Source organism: Corylus avellana, chromosome 2, assembly GCF_965113065.1.
Source record: "Corylus avellana chromosome 2, dhCorAvel1.hap1.2, whole genome shotgun sequence".
NCBI classification, from domain to species: Eukaryota; Viridiplantae; Streptophyta; class Magnoliopsida; order Fagales; family Betulaceae; genus Corylus; species Corylus avellana.
The window spans coordinates 16,312,942-16,333,771 of NC_142491.1; the positions used below are offsets into that span (position 1 = coordinate 16,312,942).

Here is a 20,830-nt window from a genome sequence, read left to right on the forward strand (position 1 = left end):
GGCCATGGCCTTTCATCTTAGCATTTCTTTTTTCTTCCGATATGTCATTTCGAGTTTGGCTCGTGTCCTGTTATTCAATAATAAGACATTTCTTGTTATTGAATATGGACGGTCAAGACATGTCCAAGCATTGAGCGGATTTGTGCTAAAAATAGTTGGTTTTAATCCGGACCGTCCAGGATGCAAGCTGAACTCCAAATTGATGTTTAGTGGCCAATATCAAATCAGCATCAGTGACTACATCTAAAGAAACAAATAATGTGATGGTGGTAAATGCATTTTTCTTTGACCAACTAATCAAGTGGCATATCCATAGATTAATAAAATCATAAGCATCTACGTGATATCATTGCTCAAACAAAATTTCCAATCTGAAAAATTGGCTCTCAACAGCGATGGTAAATTGTCCCCACATCTAACGGTCCTAAAGCTACTTGTTGTATAGGTGGACGCCAGTGAAGATGAAGAAACCTGCCATCTGCATCAAAATTTAAATTTTCATATTAAATTCCAGAAAAAAGGAGATTAAATTAAACATGAGACCATATCAATCTAGTGTGTACAAATCCAAAATTGTAACAATCAAACTTTGACATTGTACATCTCCAAGAGAGATCAGAGTAGAAGCTCACTGTGCTAACAAAGGAAATGCAACAGGATCACAGAAGTGAAAAACCAGTTTCAGAAGAAAAAAAATGAGCAACATACTGGAGGAATTAGTTAGGCAAAATTAATGTCTGGCGTCTAGTATGGGTAGTTTTTAGCTAAGACGGTAATCTTCAAATGCACGTCCACAGGTAGGGCTGACTAGGGAACAAAGTACTTGCAAACATCTTGAGCATGGCTCATAAATCTGCTTGTTTCTCTTCCAACAATGCTAGCTACGTTTAAGCTTGAATTTCAAGCTCAATTGCATAATAAGCCAAGTTGGAGTAAATTGTTCACTATAGAATCAAAACTTCTGCGGAGCCCAATTCAAGTTAAAACCAGGCTAAGCTCAAAACTTTTAGAACTCAATCGGGATGGCCTGGGTTTATCTAAAGTAAGCAAAGAGGATTACAAAAATGGCCAACCTAGACCATCATAACATTAGCTGGGAAAAAAAATGGAGACAATCCCATCTTTCAACAAGAGGCAGAGGAGTCTGTTTGCCTGAACTCCACCCTATAACCTTAACTCCCCCTCCTCCAATAAATTAAAAGAGGGAACACGAAAAACTAAAAAATTATTGAAAAGATAAGTTGCATAAAACAAGTATACATAAACGAGATTGACCAGAGAGAGAGAGAGAGAGAGAGAGGGGGGGGGGGGGGGGGGGTAGAGTCTCATACCATTGAAAATGCTGCCCCGTAGTAGGGATAAGCTGCTGGTATAAATCTTTCGTATTCATTGTGCCTATAGGGCCGGACTGGAATCTGCAAATTGAAAATTTCACATATCATATAGTGCATGTAGAAAAAGGTGCTTCTACATTCTAACAGAGAATCACAATTGCAAGCATTCTCAAAGATGACAATCAACTAGCAGATGTGTTGTTTATTCTTAGATTGGATTTCAAAGCGCTTAGACCTTAATTTTCATCTTGTTCACCTTGACTTCTTGGGAAAGTTAATGAGAAATAAATAAATATCAAGTGGGAAGGCAAAGATCATGACTCTGGTTCTGTATTATTTTCAACTGAGCATTAAATTCTTTGCAAGATGGCCATATAAGAAAGTTGAAATATGACAATAGCTCTCTCTTGTATACTTCCTGCGTACTTAGGTTGCACATTTGCACTTTTTAATGAATTTATGATTATATATATATATATATATATAGTAGAGCTGAAAACTAACAATACCAATGGAAGTAACAGGATGTTTGAACTATTTGGAGTCTATGAAAACCAAAAACCTTTTTTTGATAAGTAAAAGAAAAATAAGATGGAAATGTACCAGGAGACAGGTAGCACAGTAAAACAACAAAAAGAATACACAGCTCTGTTTAATACTGGCAAAGATATTAATCTATGCTTCGGAAACATGAACATCCCCCACTTAGAAACAAGGGAGAGTTCACCAGTAAGAAGCAACACCCTCCTAATGCATATAATATTAATAAATAACTGCTTCAAAAACAATGCCACAACCCGACCATGAAACAAACTACGACCAACCAACAGTGTGTAGCTGTTTGTTATGTAAAGGAAAAATGGTCGAATTTCTCTGTGATTTACGATTTTGTTGATGCGTCCTTCTGGATTTATACGCACCGATGAACGCAACGCCAATCGAAAGCGACAAGCCTCGATTAACATAGAAAATAAATAAATTTGGAGATTAGAGCGAAACAAATTGAGGGAAGGATTTAGAACACAAAGACCATCCTTGAAAGTATAGAGTTTCATATTATTGTCTATAGCCACTCTTTCACTCAAACAGCATCCTACTGATTTAATTGGGTGCAGATAGCATCAAGCACGGTCAGGAAGCTATCTTTACTTTATAATTCCACAATAAGATCCATTGCTCTAGAACATTATTTGACATACAATTCTGTGTAAAAAATTTTTTTAAGGTCCAGCAGTTAAAATATACCTGCTTTGACAGGGATAAGCTTGTGTATCCAAGCCTTTGGTACTCAACCTTGAACTGGAAAACCCCATAAACATCTGGAACCTTAAATGCTGTAAAATAGTGACCCTGCAAGAAAACATAATTATAATTTAAGTGTTCATTCCAACCAAAAACAAACAAAAGAGGTGTTCATAGCAACTCAGCCAGTGAAGTCACAAGCAACTCATAACCTAATTAATACAGTACCTTCTTGTCAGTGGATAAATTCTTCAGAACATAAGGACTCATCATGTAAAATTGCACTTGAACGTCATCAGCTACGTATGGTTCCCAACTTGTACCAGACCACTCATAAATCTCAACCGAATATTCCTTCAACCAGAATTAAAATGTGAGAGGTAGAAACAACCTTTTCTTTTTCTATTTAAAATTAGGTTATATATTTCAAAATAAATGAAAACTGGAGTCGAAATTACCAGGTCATCGCTGATCCTATACATGGCAGGTTCATCAGCCTCCCCAGCATTATTGTGTCTTACATTCACAGCCTATTGATAAAACCACGTCTTAATATGATGAAGCAGTAAACAATTAAAAACTATTCTAACCAACGGATGACACAAGATATTCTTAATCATCCCATAAGTAAACTACAATTTTTTCCCCTAAACCTCATTCAAAAAGAATTAAATACAAAACATCTCAACTACAAAAAGATGCTGACCTTAAGATGCCCTCTTTCATGGAAAACCCATTTGCCAAGTTCAGTTAAAAACTGCTCATTACCCGATTTCTCATGTCTGTTACCAGAAAATAAATATATCGTCAATTTGCCATTCAAAATCAGATGAACTAATTGTAGTATCAAAAAGAATGTGCATAAGATACAGGCAAAAACATATATATATAAATCAAGATCTCATTTCCATGGATTCCAGATATGATAAAAAAATCTTAGTTTTACAAAAACTTGAAGCACAAACAACAAGGATTGCCATTACTATTTCTGGAAAAGATGTTTCTGATTGAGAAAGAGGGCTGGGAAGCTCCTACGGACCTACACCACTAACAAAACTGCAATTCGCACTTAAGTCGTGCCATAATTTTCCTCCTAACATCTATAGTTGTATCAGCGCATTCCTATTTACAGCCAAATAACCTGACTACAGTAATCTCCATATGAACCTATTCTCTATCAGTAACTGTAAGGGTGTTACTACTAGCCCTTTCTGGAATGAGGGCTGCTAGGCATCCCAATACTTTTTTTCCCAAATTCCCTTTCCCAAATGATCTAGATCCCACATTCATTTAAGAAAAAAAAAAAACAATATAAATCTATTTATTTATTGAATGGATCAGATCATTTGGGAAAAAGTGTTGAGATGTCTAGTATTATCTTTATGGAATAAGATATGAAGATACAATCTTCCCCCCTCTTTCACAACTCATTTTCCTGATCGGCCTGATCAATCCTTTAGATTTCAATCTCTCACCAGAAGTGCCACATGAAGTTGGCCATGAGCCATCCTTTTGGCTTCCAGATCCTCTTCCAATAAATTGTTTTTAGCACTGAATTTACACCATTTATACAACTAATATACCCAATGCATATTGGATAAGGTACTGTTTGTTAACAGTACAGTAGCTTCATCTCCAATAGAAAATTATCCATATTCTTTAATTTATCAAAAGATTACATGGTAGGTAAAAGATCTAAAAACTGACCATAACAACAAATCAACAAATATGCCCAGGAGATCAATTTGAATGCTCACTTCAGATACTAAAAGGATAACAGTCTCAGTTTTTAAGTCAAAGATTTCACAAGTATTATTAAGCAACTACTTATATATAAAATAAAAAAATAAAAAAGTATTGTTAAGAATAGTTAGCATTGAAAAATTGTAGAGACATTTGGATCCTGGCAATTCAAAATTGTCAGATATCGACACAGGCTTCCCTACAGCCTACCATATATCAGACACAAAACAAAGGCAAGACAAACATTTACTCACTTAATTGAACTCCCAGCCTTCTGGACCCCAGATTTGAAGAATCTGAAAACAAAACCATTTCTGTCAATAGAAGACATACACCAGGAAAAACTTGATCAACCAGCAGAATACATACCGATTGCTAAACATATTTAATGAGCCAGAGATCAAGATTCGAGCATTGTTTCTAGCCTGCAACAAAAAAGAGCTGAACCTGTTTAGATTTTACAACGATAGCAATTACACTAACACTATCCATGAAAAGGTATCAAAACAACCTGTAATGCTATTGGCAACAAAGGTTTTCACATACATCCTATGTTAGTCAGACACACACAAGTCCTTTATCAAAAGTCACTAACATAACCAAATTCTGCAACTTCTGAAGACAAATAAACATGCCACTAGGGTAACATCTAGCAGGCAAACAATCTCCAACTGTTAATAGATTTTCCAGAAAAATTAGGGGTAAGAATTCTTTCAATTGGATTATGTTGAAGGAACTTGTTCTTTGATTCAAACTTGGGAAGTAAACAGGTAGCACAGAGGATCAAAAGAAGAGTCCAGTAGACAGGTCAAAAATCAGAGGAAGTTCCCATGCTCATAAAGCCAATGAGATAGTGTGGATTCAGAACATGCAACATGTAAGATGAGAGTTGAATTCAATTTCTATCAAAGTTCTCTGCAAAGAGGTGATGCGATTGCAAGTAATTCTATGTTCCACGAGAGATCTACACACAATTATGCTTAGTTACTTTGCCTGATATTGATAATGAGAAAAAAAGTCACTTCATATGTTTATGTAAGATGGGCCTTTCTTTTGTATCCAGAAAGCCACTTCAAGGAAGTAAGAAAAGCTGCGATGAGCTGTATCTTAAGGCTCCAGTGTAATGGTGAGATGACCTTGCTGAAGCACTGACATAAAAGATGACAAATTATGAAATTTCTATGGAACTCTACAATATTGATACACTTCACTTGAGAAGGTGCATTGTTGTCAATATCATTATCAGGAGCATACAAGTTACTTCATAATAGCCCAAAAGAAGATTAAGAGATTATTAGAGCTGTGTAAGCTAAATACTAAATTATATCCTTCTCCTTTCGATGTATACTCAATTCATCTAATGAGTACAGAAACAATATATTAAAACAAGAAGGAACCATAAAAGCAGTAACAAACCTATCAAGACAAATAATTTTGTAAAGGAGCAGAGGAAAATGGAGATTTGAGTACCAACATACCTGCAGAATAGAAACTAAAGAGATAGCAGATCCAGTGAGTGATGGAGGATTTGCCAGCTTGGTCTTTGGATTGGCAGAATATGCTGAAGGAGAAGCTGAGAGAACTTTCAGCACCTAATAATGTGCAGAGGACAACGTGGGAAAAACATATAAGCAATTAAGTTGAACAATTTTGATAAGTATCTATTACTAGTAGTTTTTGAAAAGCATGCAAGAGTGACACATCTTACCAGGGTATTGGCAGGATTTAACGAATGGCCAATTCCTTGGAATAGTACAGGAGCCTGTCACAGGTTTATCCAAACAGTAATCAAAAGTGAGTTTTGATTATCACATCCACTGATAATGTACAATGACTTGGGATAATAGACCAGTGGTTGCAAAGAACATTAAAATTGAGCATAGCTGTCATGAAATGTAGTCAAATTCCATGGCTAGAGGTGTAGGCTGGTAATTGCAAAGCTTATTAAACTATACAGTGGGGCAAATTCAAGGAACAAACTCTATTATAAAACTTCTGGAATTGTAGTAGTTATAATACTAATTCGATCTTAAAAATACGAATAAACAAAAATTAAGAACTCAAAAGCAGCTCAGAAAACTTTACAGAGACATTAGATAGCTCATTGAAAATGATATCTGCACAGACTAAAAGTATAGCATCAAAATACAAGTGCCTATAAGTTGTGCATCGCTGAGTTAAATCTAACTGGAAGACTAACATCGTGGTCAGAGACTGCACTTGCCTCAATTTTCTTGCCTCCCAAAATTACATCAGCCTTAATGAAATCATCACTAGCAATCAAAGTATGGTCTCCTTCAGTTTCTGAAACCGCATAGCTTGTGTGATCAACAACCATAGCTGCAGCGTCCTGTGCCCAAGAATAATTTAAAAAAATAAATAAATAAGGAAACTAAGATTGTTAATTAGTGAAATTTTTTATTGAAATAGAAAATTTGACCACAAAGCAACACGTAAATACTAGATAGAATTGAAATGTCGAGCAAAGAATAATTTTGGTTGGGATAAATGTAAATAAACTAATACACACCTCATCAAAATCAACTCCACACTCGGTGGCAATTTCTCTGATTAGATCAGATGCATTAGTATCAGCCACAACAATTAAATCATGACCCGAATCAACAAAATCCAGTATAGCAGCCAAATCAACGGATCCTCCAAAACCTATATAATTTGATGCAATACATTTATTAATAAACAAATAAAAATAAAAACAAAATGCCTCATAGTTTCCAAACGATCAAACACAATCCTCTATGAATCATCAAAGACAAGCAAACAATTAAAATTCAGCTCAAATCGCCACTGTTTGTTTGCTGAGAGACTGTAAGGAAAATAAGTTAAAACTCAGAAACTCAGAGGTTGACCTCCGGTCAACCAAGACCAATGCAACAAAACATTCTCACAGTTGAGCCCTGAGATCCAAATTTTGACGTCGTTTCGCTCATTTTCTCAGCAACCAAACGGATCAAGAAACGAAACTGAGCAAAAAAAAAAAAAAAACTTACGCTCGGTCGTAGGGCAAAACAAGATTAGGCCGTCGTATAGGTACTGGCCATAACGCTGAAGGGCGATCTTGGGGTCGTCGGCGAGCTTGAAATCGAGGTCGAACCCGCGGGACTGCAGGGACTTGAAGAAGTCGGAGTGCGAGGACTTGAGGGCAAGGTCGTCGAGCAAGACGAGGGCTCGGCGACTAGAGGGGTTCTCGGGAGAGAAGGAGGTGCAGAGAAATGGGAGGAGAGGGATTAGGGTTAGGAAGAGGAGGAGCTTCGCCATGGCGGATGTTTGGGGGAGCAGAGTGTGCGAGGATTAGAGTTTACAGTTGGATTGGAAAGTGAAAATGGGGAGGTAGGGGAGTTTTGGGAAATTGTTGGTTGTGAGGGTTCAATAGGAAATTGCATTAGGACACAAAAGAATTCTTAATTGCTTTAGACCCACTATTTTACTATAAGATATTTGAGCTTTCACACCCCTATTAGAACCGCTTCGTAACCATTTTTCCTCAATTTAGGGAATAAAACTATTTTTTTTATTTCTTATAAAAAATAATTTATAATAGATTCTCTTATTTTTTCCTGAGAAATGATAAGTGTTCTTTTAGTGTTCTCTTAGTGTCCTCTCAACTATAATATACATTTTAAAATTATCATTGAATTTGATATTATTATTATTGACTTTTAATTTATTGCTGATTTTAAAAGCCACATCACAATTAGGAGTACACTAGAAAAACACCTAACATTTCCCTTTTTCCCTATATGAATTAATTTTTTTTTTTTTTTATCATTGCAGCCAATGAGAGAGGAGAGATGATAGAGAATTATTGGAACATGTGAAGGAGAGAGGAAAGATAATCTATTTTTTATAATTTAATAATGCATTTGGCATCTATAGTATTTCTCAATGCATTGAGAAACACTGTAGATGCTATTTGATGTTAGTTAGATTTAGGGCTTATGATGTTGATGTTTTTTTGTGGTTTTTTTCTAGATTTTCCTTAAACATATGGGCTATAGGGAGTCTGCTACTAGTGCTCTTAGTTAAACATTATTTTGGCTAGTCCAAATGCAAAATTGGAGAAAAATGTAACTGTATTTGGCTAGAAATTTTCGCCAAGAAAATTATTTTTTACACTAATAAGATATGTTCATGACTTTGAAATGTTGGTGATTTGAAAAATAAATAATGTTTAATAAAATAGTGAAAGTTAGTAACTTAAATTGAGGATGAGGTATAGGTGTTTCAGAAAAATTGATAGCTAAAATAATTTTTTTTTTTTTTTTTTTTTTTTTTAACTATAATGAAAAGTTCAGATAAATTTTGTTGGATTGGAATACTCTTACCAACTAATGAGTCAATCTATATCTCGTTTTACATAAGCCCTGGAATAAAATAAATAAATAAATAAAGTATTTAAAGGGAGACCCGACCACTCTTATGTTTTACACTTTGAGTGAGTAGTCCATCACTTTACATAACTCTTATAAATGATTGACCACCCCTTCAAGATAAGGAAGTAATCTATTACTCCTTTGGTGGTAAAGATCACTCAGTACGAGAAATGCTACACTTATTACAAGTTATTTACACAATAATTTTCAAACTCGAATGTTGTTTTTAAAATTGTCGTTAAATCAAAATTTAATAAAGATTAATCTCATATTCAATGATAATTTCAAAAATCAACCTATATGTGTGAAAAATTTGTGTAAAAATTTGAGATTGGATGCATAAGGGTCGGATGTGGTGCTAATCAATGCAAAGAGTGTTAGGGGTTTCAAAATCTAAACATTTCCCAAAAGAGCGACAAGGGGGCCATTAGTTTGTGCAAAAAGCGGGGGCGCGCCCCGGGGGGGGTGGGGTTACTTTACCCATGAAGTTTCAGTGGTTATTCAATTCGAACACCAATATTTAAAAATTGGCAATGTACCCCTTTAATGTTTCAAAAAATTTTAATTCAGACCCTCAATTACTAATTTTCATCTAATTGGACAGAAATCATCCCACGTGCTTCTCATGTGGGATTTTGATGCCATCTATTTCAATTTTGCCCTCATTAAAACCTATGAAATTGATGGTAATTACCTAATTTTATAAGTTTTAATTAGAGTAATTATGTTATTTTATAGGTTTTAATGAGGGCAAAATTAGAATAGAGAGCATCAAAATCCCACGTGGGATGCACATAGGATGATTTCTGTCAAATTAAATGGAAATTAGTAACGGAGGGTCTGAATTGAAAATGTTTGAAACATTAGGGGGGTACATTGCCAATTTTTAAACATTAGAGTTCGAATTGAAAAACCTCTGAAACTTCAAAAGGTAAAATGAATTTTCTAAAAAAAAAAAAAAATAGTATTGACCGACAACATCAGCACCTAAATAATACTTGGGAAATTTTTTTTAACGAAAATCTTTTCAATTTCATTGATAATAAGATCCAAAGCATAAAGATATAAGATTATAACGTCATAGATATAATATAGATTTTACAATTAAGTATTATCTATGACTTCAACTTATCTACTAACCCATGTACAACTATAATTAATGCACATATCTGCTATTGTGCATATTAGATCTCAGATATAGGTAATCATATTTTTCAACCTTTATTTTATGGCCGTGAAAGAAAATTTCTCACACTGATCTAATCCTCTTCGACCCAATGGTCAGGAGACTAAATCCTTCACCCCATAAATCACTCATGATGGTAGATTTAGAGAGAATAAAACTCTTATTCAAAAACCAAAAAAATTTAAACAAACAACTAATAAACAGTAGCAGCAGCGGTGGGACAAAAAATATACGATGCGTACTAGTTGGCATTGGCGTGTGGTGGAGCAAAATTTGATTGAGAAAAGTAAATCTAAATTTGAAGACCTGAATCTAAAACTACGTGCCGTGCCATGTTAGTAAAGAGAGCAAGTGCAAAATCTAAGGAGAAAACTTGGGGCATGAAAGATGGTTTTACTGTTCATATGATATTGGGATCGATAACATAGAAATGCACATAACAAATTACTACAGTGATTAATTTTGAACAAAAATTAATAAATAAGGACAGAATGAAAATATAATTTGAAGTCAAACAACAGCCTTTAGCAAGTTGTACAACTTTCTTATACTACAATATTAATATTGCCATTTGCCACTTAATTCTACCATGCTAAATATAACATTTTAATGTCTTTGACTTGAGAAAATAAATAAAAACTAGAAAACAAACTTGACCATGATTTCTTTGTTATACCTAACAATTTTTGACACAATTTGCGAACTCGATACAAATTCAACACGAAATTAGCGAGTTAGGGTTGAAAAGTCTAACTCGTTTAATTAAACGAGTTATGATTTACTTATATATTTTTATACCTATATCTTGATACAATCTGAACCCAACACTCGATATAAGTGCTAAATTTTTTTGATACAACCAACGAACTTGATATGAACTCAGCACAAAAATAGTAGATTAAGGTTGATGAGTCTTACTGATTTAAATAATAAGTTTGGTTAAAGTTAACGTATATAATTTTATATCTATGCATCGACACGATCCGAACTCGACATACAAACACAAATTGTCACTCTTGATTTGTAAAGAATATGTGATTGTTTCATAATTTTTAAAATATATATATATTTAAAAACAAATATTAATTTAAGTCTGCTAAATTAGATAAAAAAATTTCTTCACAATTTGCCTCAAAAGGGCTTCTTTAACTCAGGAAACCGGTTCCCGGTCAAATCAAGCCACATCCTCCCCGGTTCAGGGTGTCGAATCCTGTGATTGCAGCAAATGTTGCTGCCAATACACTTGCCTCCACTCTCGAACGCGTGTCCACTAATCTTGAAAAGGGTAATTCCACAAGCACGCACAAACATTTCGAACTACCGAAACGACATCGTGGTGATCAATTTATTTCCGTGGCGAGTTGTGGTTGACGGCTTCACTGAAACACAGAAAGTAGTGCGATGGAGACAATCGATGTAGGCCTTTCACAGTCGAAAGCGAACGAAACCAAATCCAAGCTTGAAATGGATGACGATGATTGACGCGAGGAAGAGAGAAAGGAAAAGAAAACAAAGCCAAGGCAAGCCAGAGAGAGAGAGAGAGCCCCCTTCTCTTTATATATTATATAAAAACACTCTTGCAGATTCCTTCTGAGCTCTCTCTCTCTCTCTCTCAAAAGGCCTTTGGGTTATTTTTCACCAGGTAAAGCTTCGCTCTTTTTCTTCTCTCCAACAACTTCTTACCCGCGATCGTAACTTTCGCGTTTTGTCAGCTACCCTGATCCAGGTTTCAAGCTTCACATACGTGTATCTATACATGTATGTTTGTGTGTATGTTGTAGCTGTGATTTGTTGATTGGAGGAACTATGGGGACTTTTGATCAGGTTCTGGGTTCTATGCGATTGGGTTTAGTTGGGACTTTCGGATTTTTGTTGGGGGGCTTTATTCTGTTTTTGGGTTTCTTGTTTTTGAATTAATTTGCTAGATGTTGTGCCAAAGAGAGGTTCTTTCGTCATGGGTGCTTGTTTTATGAATTGCTGATAGCCTGATAGGCTGTTTGTTGTGGGAGTTTTTGAACGTGTTGCCTATATCTTTTGAAAGTTTCATATAGAGTGATGAACGTCACAAACTACTATAGGTAGAGGGCTGTAAGGTCCTGAATTGTTGCATGATCTATGGTAGATAGTTGGAAACTCAAGTAGTTCTGGGCTTTTCTTTCAAGCGGGTCCTTTATTGTATGTTCTGCAAATCATTGCCATTGGCTTGTGTCCATGAGATCGTCGCTCTGTTACGTGTTTGTGTTGTTTTAGGATCATGCTTATATATGTATTGGGGGATTAATTTTGGGTTTGGGTTTACTGAATTATTGGTGTGTATGAGTGTTTGTTAGGTTGTTAGATCGCTAGAACAAGCTCACAAAAGAAAGATCGCTGGAATAAGGTTGGATTGGTGTCCCTCAATTATATTTGCTAAAGAAAGTCATTAAATTATGTTGTTCAAAGAGTTTCATGAAAGAGTGAATTTTTTGGGCACATCTCGAGCCATCTTTCTTAGCTATGTTGTTTCCTGCCTTACTTTGGATGATTTTGTTGGCCCATCAATGATTAAAGTTTTGAAGTTTATATATATTGAATGAATAAATCAATCCATAAAAGCATTGAATTTCAAAAAACACAGCTACATATTCAACTTCCCAGAAATATGCTCAAGATTTTTTCCTCAAGTTCCTGAGAAGTATTCTGGAGAAACTTGCACGGAAGCTGACAGCTGCCTGCTTACATAAGCAGAAAGGTTGCCTTATCTGTTTACCCATTTAGTATATTTACTAGGGTTAATGCTTTACATGCTTCAAGTACAAGATTAATTAAATTGGCATCATCCACCCATAATTTGGTACATGTCAAATCAGATCATCCACCCATCATTTCATACATGTCAAATCATTTTGTTTGGTTTTTAATCCTTTTGTAAAGTCGGTTACAAACCATTAGTTTTGACATGATAAAGTGATGAGATTTAACACTTTGGTCCCATATTGGAAAAATGAAAAGTAGTCCACATGGAGTGGGTGGTTTATAAAGATAGTCGTAAGTGCTAAGTACTACATTGTCTAGTTATTAGGTAAAACTTGGCTTTATAATGAATTATAGGGAAGCTTCAAATTGACTAGTCCTTTGGGGATAACATAGATGTGATTAGCGCTTTTTTCTAGGCCATTACATGAGATATTTGTTAGTTAGGCATTGGCAAATAGATTCTTCAAATCTGTAATTGTTCATTAGGAAAACAATTAGCATGCTAGTGTTAGTTTATATAGGTGCTAATATTATTCTTCAAATCTGTTCAAAGAATAATTTTAGTGTAATGACCATTTGCGCCCTTATATGTCTGAATCACACCTAACATAATTGATTTCGCTTTGGCTTTTATTCGAATCCAATGACTAGGATTAAGACTGTGGCCATGTTATTAAAATGACTCAACCTTTATGGTGGTGCCGAGCAGTACAAGTCTTTCGTCTTCATCGATGCTATATTTAAGGACAAAATAAGGCGGATGTCATAAGGGCTTAATTATTGTTGCTTTGTTTTGTTAGATGACAAAAGCACATAATTGAGGAAATACTAAGCTGATTAGTTCTTTTTCTGTGATCCATTTTTCATTTGAAAGTTTATTGCCTCATATTATCAGATTTTTTGAGGCATCTTCAAGGAACTGACATAGAGGCTCTATATGTCATGGAGATGGGAAATATGTGGAATATCGGTGGGAAAAATAGCATTTTTTTGTTTCCTAAATTGTAACTTGGGTTCAACTGTTCAAGGAAGTTACCCTTTGTGGGAGGCCTATTGGAGGTTAAATCCTTTATAAGAATAGCCAGACTCTGATCAGTAAAAGTAATGCTTATAACTTGCAAAACCTTGATTGGTACTTTGTTGATGTCATAGTGTGTGTCGCATACCCTGTTATGTAGAAGTGTGGCTGGTCTTGCGCCTGGCTTGAGTGAAACTTTTGGACCTGGTTGTACTCCATATTGGCTTCTTTTCTTTTTGGTGATCCTTATCTGTGCTACCTCCTTTGTTTCTTAGTCTTGGATGTCGCCTCTTTCGCAATGAACTTTGCAAATCCTATCTGTTATGCCAAGACTGGCTTCATTGTTTCCATTTAGTACTATCGTGCTGTCCAAGTTATTCTTGGATATGGTGGTATTGCATTCTTTAAACTGACTACAATATTATGCTGTAGGAAAAATGATTAAGCTATTTAAAGTGAAGGAAAAGCAAAGGGAACTTGCAGAGAATGCTAATGGAAAGACACCTGTCAAGAAGCAAAGTGCAGGAGAATTACGGCTTCACAAAGGTATTGAGCCTTCTGATGTATTTCTTTGAATGACTATAACATATAGTTTAAGTGTTTTCCTCAAGGAACGGGGATTTGGTTGACATATCCTGAAATTGTGGACCACCTAAGCCAACTTATTTTTTATTTGAAGACTTTTGTTGGCAAAGTTATGGGATCTCATAGCCTATGCATTGGTTCTTTGACTAATAAAACCTGATAATCTGTCTTTTCAATTAACTGATATCAGAGCTATAGAGGCAGGGGTTATGTTCTAAACTTTGTGTGTTTCATTGTGTAGATATCAGCGAACTAAACCTGCCAAAATCGTGTACCATATCGTTTCCCAATGGCAAGGATGACTTGATGAACTTCGAGGTTACCATTCGGCCTGATGAAGGATATTATCTGTAAGCATACTCTATAAAATTCCTCATCATTCTTCGATGTTGACAGTATTTTATCGTGAGGTTTTCATGATAATCTCTATGCCATTATTTATCGGAGAAGTTTTGAATACTTAATATCTTGTTTTCTTGTTACAGAGGTGGTACGTTTTTGTTTTCTTTTCAAGTTTCCCCTATTTACCCTCATGAGGCACCAAAAGTCAAGTGCAAGACAAAGGTAAATGAGCATGTCCTGTTCCCTATTAAGAAGGTTGCTGCTTGAGAATATTATTTGTTATGTGCAGTAAGGTAATTTTAACAGTGAATCCAACATGCAGGTGTACCATCCTAATATCGACTTGGAAGGAAATGTCTGTCTCAACATTTTAAGAGAAGACTGGAAACCCGTTTTAAATATCAACACTATAATTTATGGCCTATTTCATCTTTTCACGGTATTTATTATTCTTACACAAGTACATTCTTGCAACTAGGGGCATCCCTTTGATTATAATTTGTGTTTGTACACGCAGGAACCAAATTATGAAGATCCGCTCAATCACGATGCAGCAGCCGTTTTAAGAGACAACCCAAAGCTGTTTGAATCGAATGTGCGAAGGGCAATGTCTGGTGGGTATGTAGGACAGACCCTCTTCCCGCGTTGCATATAGCAGCTGGCTTGTGTTGCTAAGCACCAAGTTCATCGCTTGAAGGTTCAAGGGCTGTAGAGTGCTGTTTGGACATGAATTCTTCAGAATGTGGAGGCCCTCTGGAAGGTGTTTGTATGCTGTGTAACTTTTTGTTTTGTTTTCCATTCTGTATGCTGTGTAACTTATTGACATGTTTGAATTATTGGTTGGGGATATCCAATTTTCTTTATTTTGACGTTGAGTCACCGGGACAAGACTTCAGTTATGTATTTATTTCTTTCATTTTTCTTGGTTGAAAACATGCCATTTACTGCCATGCTTGGGCAAATTATGCTAAAACTCAACTGTCTTCTGTCATGTCTTCCAGCCTTTAAATATCCCAACCTTTAATTTTATTTACTCTTTAGTGGGTTTCTAGCTCAAATGGTATTTCCTTTCCCATAAATGAGGTGGAAAGTTTGAGATTTGGGATAAAAACCCACTATTTATGTACTGCTCTCAGGTACTAATCTTTTACTAAAAGTCTCATACAAATTGATGTGATAATTTATAACGCTTATCATATCAGTTACTAAACAATTAAATTTGATTGTAATTGACGTAACAATATCACGTGCGTTGCTATGTCAATTTGTAAGTTCAGTGAGACTTTTTACGCCAGCCAATCAAATTTATCATATCAGTTACTAAATAATTAAATTTGATTTTGGCAAATGTGACAATTTATAACGCTTACCACATTAGTTACTAAACAATTAAATTTAATTGTAATTGATGTAACAATATCACGTGCGTTGCTATGTCGATTTGTAAGTTCAGTGATACTTTTTACGCCAGCCAATCAAATTTACCATATCAGTTACTAAATAATTAAATTTGATTTTGGCAAATGTGACAATGCTAGGTTGACTAGCATGTCAATTTGTAAGAAGGTTATAGTAAAAGTTCATTTTCCTTGATGATATGCTTGGTCGATAGATATAAAATTTGTGTAAATTTTGTTTATTTGGGCCAAAATGGAAGAAATTATGTCCCACCTAAAAATGGTATGATCTCAGCGCACAAATCAGAAGTAACATCAGCTTTGATGAAGAACCGTCATTCAAGTTAGTTATATTTTATATCTGAAGAGTATTTTTGTCTTTTCACTTTTTAAGGAGACAAAAATACCATTCTAACATAACAAACTGAATATTATCAATAAACTGGAAATGATCCTAATTCCTATATTACAGTAAAAATTTAAAACCCTAGCCACCTATGGCCATCAAATCATCTCTGGTAAGAAAAAAGGAAAATATTCCCCTCAAAGGGATGACAATGTGCATAATATGGAGTTAGCAATCAAAAAGCCATTTTTCCATCAAGAACCATCATTTCTCTATGACATCATCAATATTGTATTAGATTTTCATGAGTAAGCTGTGGTTTTTTTTTTTTTCCCTAATACATCCTGTGTATTTGAGTTATGCCCTTGCATTTTTTTTAATAAAATTCAATTACTTGAAAAAAAAAAAAAAAAAAAAAAAAAAGAGTAAGCTTCGGTCAAAGAGTTCAGATCTATAACCAAAACCAATGGCGTGTGAGCTTGAACTTTGTGAGAGAGAAGTTTTGTTTCAAGGGAGACACCATAAGATATGATGACATTGGAAAAACATCAAGTCATATAGAGATATTTTTTAAGACTACAACTAGAGAGATGAGAAGAAACCTCTGGAGAAGAACACAACCACTGTATTATTGATGATAATAATCAATACAATCAGTATAAAAGATTTTCACACCATATACAAATGTAGCATTTTGAACAAACAATGAAGTGAAAACCATTATGTGGGGGGTACAATGTATTCAGGCTATAAAATGAAATGCTCCTCAGCTACCTAAAATCTATTAACACATGATATCCCAAAAAGAGCAAAATCTGTATTAATCAAGAACAGAAAAAATGGAGTTGGACATGAATGTAGCCAGGCTAGTTGAGGCTGTGATCAGGGATAAGTTAAGAAGATTGGGCAAACCTCTTGACCATACCAGCCATGTACCTGCCCTGATGCTCTGCAAGAGCAAGCTCAGTTTCACTTGGTTCCCTAGTGCCATCTCCGGAAAATACTCCGGCACCATATGGAGATCCGCCTCTGATAGCGTCCATTTTGAACATTTCGGCACCGAAAGTATACCCGATAGGAACATAGATCATCCCATGGTGAGCTAACTGAGTGATTGCTGTCCAACTGCAGCAATTATATACAACCCATTTCATGAGATGAAACTCAATCACTTAAAATGATATTTATCTAGATGATAATGCTGAAATTCACTCCATATCTTTGACAAATGATATTGATGCAACTGATAAGAGTGATACAAAATAACAGAACTGACCCTAAAATGAGCACAGAAAATTTTAATACTTATCTCCCCCCCTCCCACCCCAAACAAAAAGTACAAGGAATCAGGGGTTGATCAATGCTGTATATCCATCCATCTTTGCATTCTCAAAGTTCCAGTGTTCTGAAATCCAAAAGGCTAAAAATTATTATCTTCACAAATTCAAAGTACTTGGAATATCAATGTGTATAATGTTGAAATGATAATGGGATGAAAGTGTTTGAATAAATATAAGACACCACAACCAAATGAAGTAATGCTGGAGGTTCTTAGTTTAATCTGACTCCTCAAAAGAATAACCCTTCAGAAGATGCTAGCCAGTCAGCTGGCAAATGGTCTTAATATTGTACCAGAAACCCGGGATCAAATACCATCTTCAATTGGGTCGGTGGTTTTGTGGGTGAGGAAGGACTATCCCATTGTGTAGCCCTACCATTGGACCAATAAATACAAAAGTATAATAATTTGGGTTGAGCTAAAAGGCTAATTGGATACTAATATTGGATCCGAATAAGCTTTTCATTGTAAGATAAGTAAAAATTTAGGTGCATAATAGATTCAGTGAGATATCCTTGATAACAAGATAAATATGAGTGCCTTAAGTTCAACTCATATCTCACTATGGGCCACTACAACCAGTTCTGCTGGTAAGGACAATGTTCTTTTTGTTGGTCTGTTTTGTATTTATTTTTTGTTTTCCTGTAATTTTTCTTATTCTTTTTACCCTGTACTTGTTTCATCTCATCAATAAAAAATTTTAAAAAAGCATAATCCGGAATCCCCAAAAGCTCATAACTACTAGGAGCTGTAAACTATATCCAAGTTATGCAACAAAATGATACAAAGGTTAGGTAGGTAGAACTCACCCTTGAAAACTGGCTTACAAGGGGAGGGGTGTCCAAAAGCTTATATACACACGGTTAAGATTAGACTTAACCCATATGAGACACTAGGATCGTAACACAAACTAAGCACGAAAAAACAACAAGGAGAAGAAAAGATGAAATTTACAACATCTAGATGCAGATGCTGATCAGTTAGACCAGAGATGGGAATTTATTAATGCAATAGCTGAAACCAGCCCAAATGGCACATATAGGAGCTCCACTCCAGTCTAGAATCTAAAGACCAACCATTGATTAGCAGAGTTTTGTACAATCCATATAACTGCAATATCATCCCCACCAATCTGATTAACCCCTTTCTTTGATGTCAACTACATAAGATCACTTCTATCTGATGTCAAGATATAATCATAATAATATTGATATAAATTGTTGTTGAGGTAACTCGTCCATCTCTCTCCAGAAGCTCAGTTGAAGCAAACAACCTCTAGGTGACAATATTATGGGGGCCAAGCAACTAGTAAAGGCTTCTCACATCCTGCAAATTGATTCCTACATTCAGCATGTTCTTCCGCAAAGGGTTCTCACAACTACAATTATCCTATTTCTCTTGTTTGGCTGTAAATCACAAGAGAAACAGGATAAAATCTAATAAGGATTCCTACACTCATGCAACCAACAAATATATAGAACTATATGTTGTTCCCAATTCATATAATTCCAAAGAATTCTTAACGTAACAAGAATCAAACCTACAAATAACATCAAATATAATGAAAATTTTGCTGACAAATCATGAATCAGTCCAATCACTCAAAACCAAAGTTCATACTTACGCCGTGGTCTCCTGCCCGCCACCCTGCGTGCCGGTACTCAAGAAAAACCCGGCAGGCATGCCCACCAGCCTCTGCTGCTCCCATAGCCGCCCCGTTGAATCGAAAAACGCCTTCATCTGCGCCGCCATGCTCCCATACCTCGTTGGAAATCCGAAGAGCAATCCATCAGCTTCCACAAGCCCATCCGCAGATATGACGGGCACCTCAATGTCCTTCTGAGGCACCCTCATCTGACCCAAGACCTCCGGCGCCAGCGTCTCCGGGACCCTATAAAGAAACCCTTCAATCCCTTCAACGGAATCAACCCCCTTCTTCATTTTCTTCGCCAAAATCTCCACGTGGCCGTACATTGAGTAAAACACAATGAAAATCTTGAGCTTCTTGGGCGGTTGTACTTGCACAGCCCCATCTTGAACATGGGCGGTTGCATTAGTACTTGAGATTTGGTTTTGGAGAGAGATAGAATTGCCCCTTTCTGGGTTTGGAGGATCTTGATCAGGAACACCTACGGGTGCCCTTTGCTTGCTTGGGAAACACCCACCTCCTTTACCCATAAAAACTTCAACTGGGTCTGAGCTTTTTATAATATAATCACTGAATTTTGGCTCTCCCTTCTTCAAACTCATACACAGTATGATTAGAAAAATGGTGGATGAGATAGAGGCTTAACAGGTTCCAAAATCAGTCAGACTTTCATCAGAATGCTCAGAACAGACAGCAGCATCGACAACATTCGAATGAGTTGGAACCGGACTTGGAGTTGACCTTTTACTTCTGAGCTGTTTGGAAGTGTTAACCAATCATCGCTGGCATTCTACATAGAAAAATAAGAGGGCTAAAAACATTCTTTTTCTCACTTTTGCACATCTGTTTATTTTGAATTACCAAACGAAGATTGAACTTCACTTGTAAAATCGACAAAAAGGGCAAAAAGTCAGGGTAGCCACCCTATTTTTCTTTTTTCTTTTTTTTCTTTTTTTTTTTTAAATAAAAATAAAAATTATCTCTTAACTCTATAAAAGAAACTTAAATTTCTAAAAAAAAAATTGTCGTTGTTAATCAGAATATTTTACTGAAGTCTGTAAAATTCGTAGTCGTGATGAACCTTTTACTTTGGTTATGAAATTATCATTCCTGTCATCCAGGGAGGTGAGTAAAGGCACCTATGGCGACAAATGATCTTGGATTCCAGTTCTGTAGTCGACAAATAATGAAACTACTATACTATACTGTTTGTTTCCATTTTCACGTTTGACCAAAGCTGTCTGTTTTTGCTCCTACTTTGAACAGCTGGACCAATCTGGAGCTTAATGTATTTATGTGGACATTCAATTTTATATATATAAAACTGTCGATTTCTGATACGGTTTGCAAACGACACGAAATTAACATATTAAAATTAAAAAGACTTATACATTCAATTTACTTGATCATATTAAAGTTGACCTACAGACTCAATACAAACTCAACATGAAGTTAAAAATTTATGATTGAAAGATATAATCTATTTAATTAAACAGGTCAGGTTATACTTGACCTATATA

At 35.5% G+C, this 20,830-nt stretch overlaps 3 protein-coding genes and 1 non-coding gene across 5 annotated transcripts; 1 reads left to right on the top strand and 3 right to left on the bottom strand.

The window, feature by feature from the left end:
* Window positions 1–248: 248 nt before the first annotated feature.
* Window positions 249–7,696, bottom strand: DGL1 (dolichyl-diphosphooligosaccharide-protein glycosyltransferase 48kDa subunit family protein). Its single transcript, XM_059577907.2, has 13 exons — window positions 7,331–7,696; window positions 6,850–6,986; window positions 6,544–6,669; window positions 6,028–6,081; window positions 5,798–5,911; window positions 4,689–4,744; window positions 4,574–4,615; window positions 3,283–3,358; window positions 3,035–3,106; window positions 2,805–2,930; window positions 2,580–2,684; window positions 1,332–1,415; window positions 249–478 (listed from the first exon to the last, which is right to left on the bottom strand). Exons 1-13 carry the CDS (start codon window positions 7,596–7,598, stop codon window positions 431–433), a joined length of 1,308 nt encoding a protein of 435 aa, XP_059433890.2. The 5' UTR covers window positions 7,599–7,696; the 3' UTR covers window positions 249–430.
* LOC132168349 (small nucleolar RNA snoR137) lies at window positions 1,930–2,075 on the bottom strand. The gene has a single exon (XR_009438863.2). It is a non-coding gene; the product is annotated as a small nucleolar RNA snoR137 (small nucleolar RNA).
* Window positions 7,697–11,452: 3,756 nt separating the features above from the next.
* LOC132167212 (NEDD8-conjugating enzyme Ubc12) lies at window positions 11,453–15,571 on the top strand. Of its 2 annotated transcripts, none has more exons than XM_059578120.2 (6): window positions 11,453–11,541; window positions 14,086–14,199; window positions 14,480–14,588; window positions 14,724–14,802; window positions 14,903–15,019; window positions 15,098–15,571. In XM_059578120.2, exons 2-6 carry the CDS (start codon window positions 14,091–14,093, stop codon window positions 15,233–15,235), a joined length of 552 nt encoding a protein of 183 aa, XP_059434103.1. In that variant the 5' UTR covers window positions 11,453–11,541; window positions 14,086–14,090; the 3' UTR covers window positions 15,236–15,571. The 2 variants fall into 2 exon arrangements, with proteins under 2 accessions (XP_059434103.1, XP_059434104.1); XM_059578121.2 differs by lacking the exon at window positions 11,453–11,541 and adding an exon at window positions 12,560–12,630.
* Window positions 15,572–16,928: 1,357 nt separating this feature from the next.
* LOC132183636 (quinone-oxidoreductase QR2) lies at window positions 16,929–20,150 on the bottom strand. The gene is made up of 2 exons (XM_059597001.2): window positions 19,287–20,150; window positions 16,929–17,448 (listed from the first exon to the last, which is right to left on the bottom strand). The coding sequence occupies exons 1-2, from the start codon at window positions 19,910–19,912 to the stop codon at window positions 17,217–17,219; spliced, it is 858 nt and encodes a 285-aa protein (XP_059452984.2). The 5' UTR covers window positions 19,913–20,150; the 3' UTR covers window positions 16,929–17,216.
* Window positions 20,151–20,830: the final 680 nt, after the last annotated feature.

Bases quoted from the DNA above. Each gene is read 5' to 3' on its own strand.
- LOC132183636 (XM_059597001.2), bottom strand. From the start codon at position 19,912: ATGAGTTTGAAGAAGGGAGAGCCAAAATTCAGTGATTATATTATAAAA. The intron at 17,449-19,286 runs GTAAGTATGAAC...TAATTGCTGCAG, and splicing joins GGCGGGCAGGAGACCACGGC to TTGGACAGCAATCACTCAGT.
- LOC132167212 (XM_059578120.2), top strand. From the start codon at position 14,091: ATGATTAAGCTATTTAAAGTGAAGGAAAAGCAAAGGGAACTTGCAGAG. The intron at 14,589-14,723 runs GTAAGCATACTC...TTCTTGTTACAG, and splicing joins CCTGATGAAGGATATTATCT to AGGTGGTACGTTTTTGTTTT. The intron at 15,020-15,097 runs GTATTTATTATT...TTGTACACGCAG, and splicing joins GCCTATTTCATCTTTTCACG to GAACCAAATTATGAAGATCC.
- DGL1 (XM_059577907.2), bottom strand. From the start codon at position 7,598: ATGGCGAAGCTCCTCCTCTTCCTAACCCTAATCCCTCTCCTCCCATTT. The intron at 5,912-6,027 runs GTAAGATGTGTC...GCACATTATTAG, and splicing joins TAAATCCTGCCAATACCCTG to GTGCTGAAAGTTCTCTCAGC. The intron at 1,416-2,579 runs GTATATTTTAAC...TTCAATTTGCAG, and splicing joins GCTTATCCCTGTCAAAGCAG to ATTCCAGTCCGGCCCTATAG.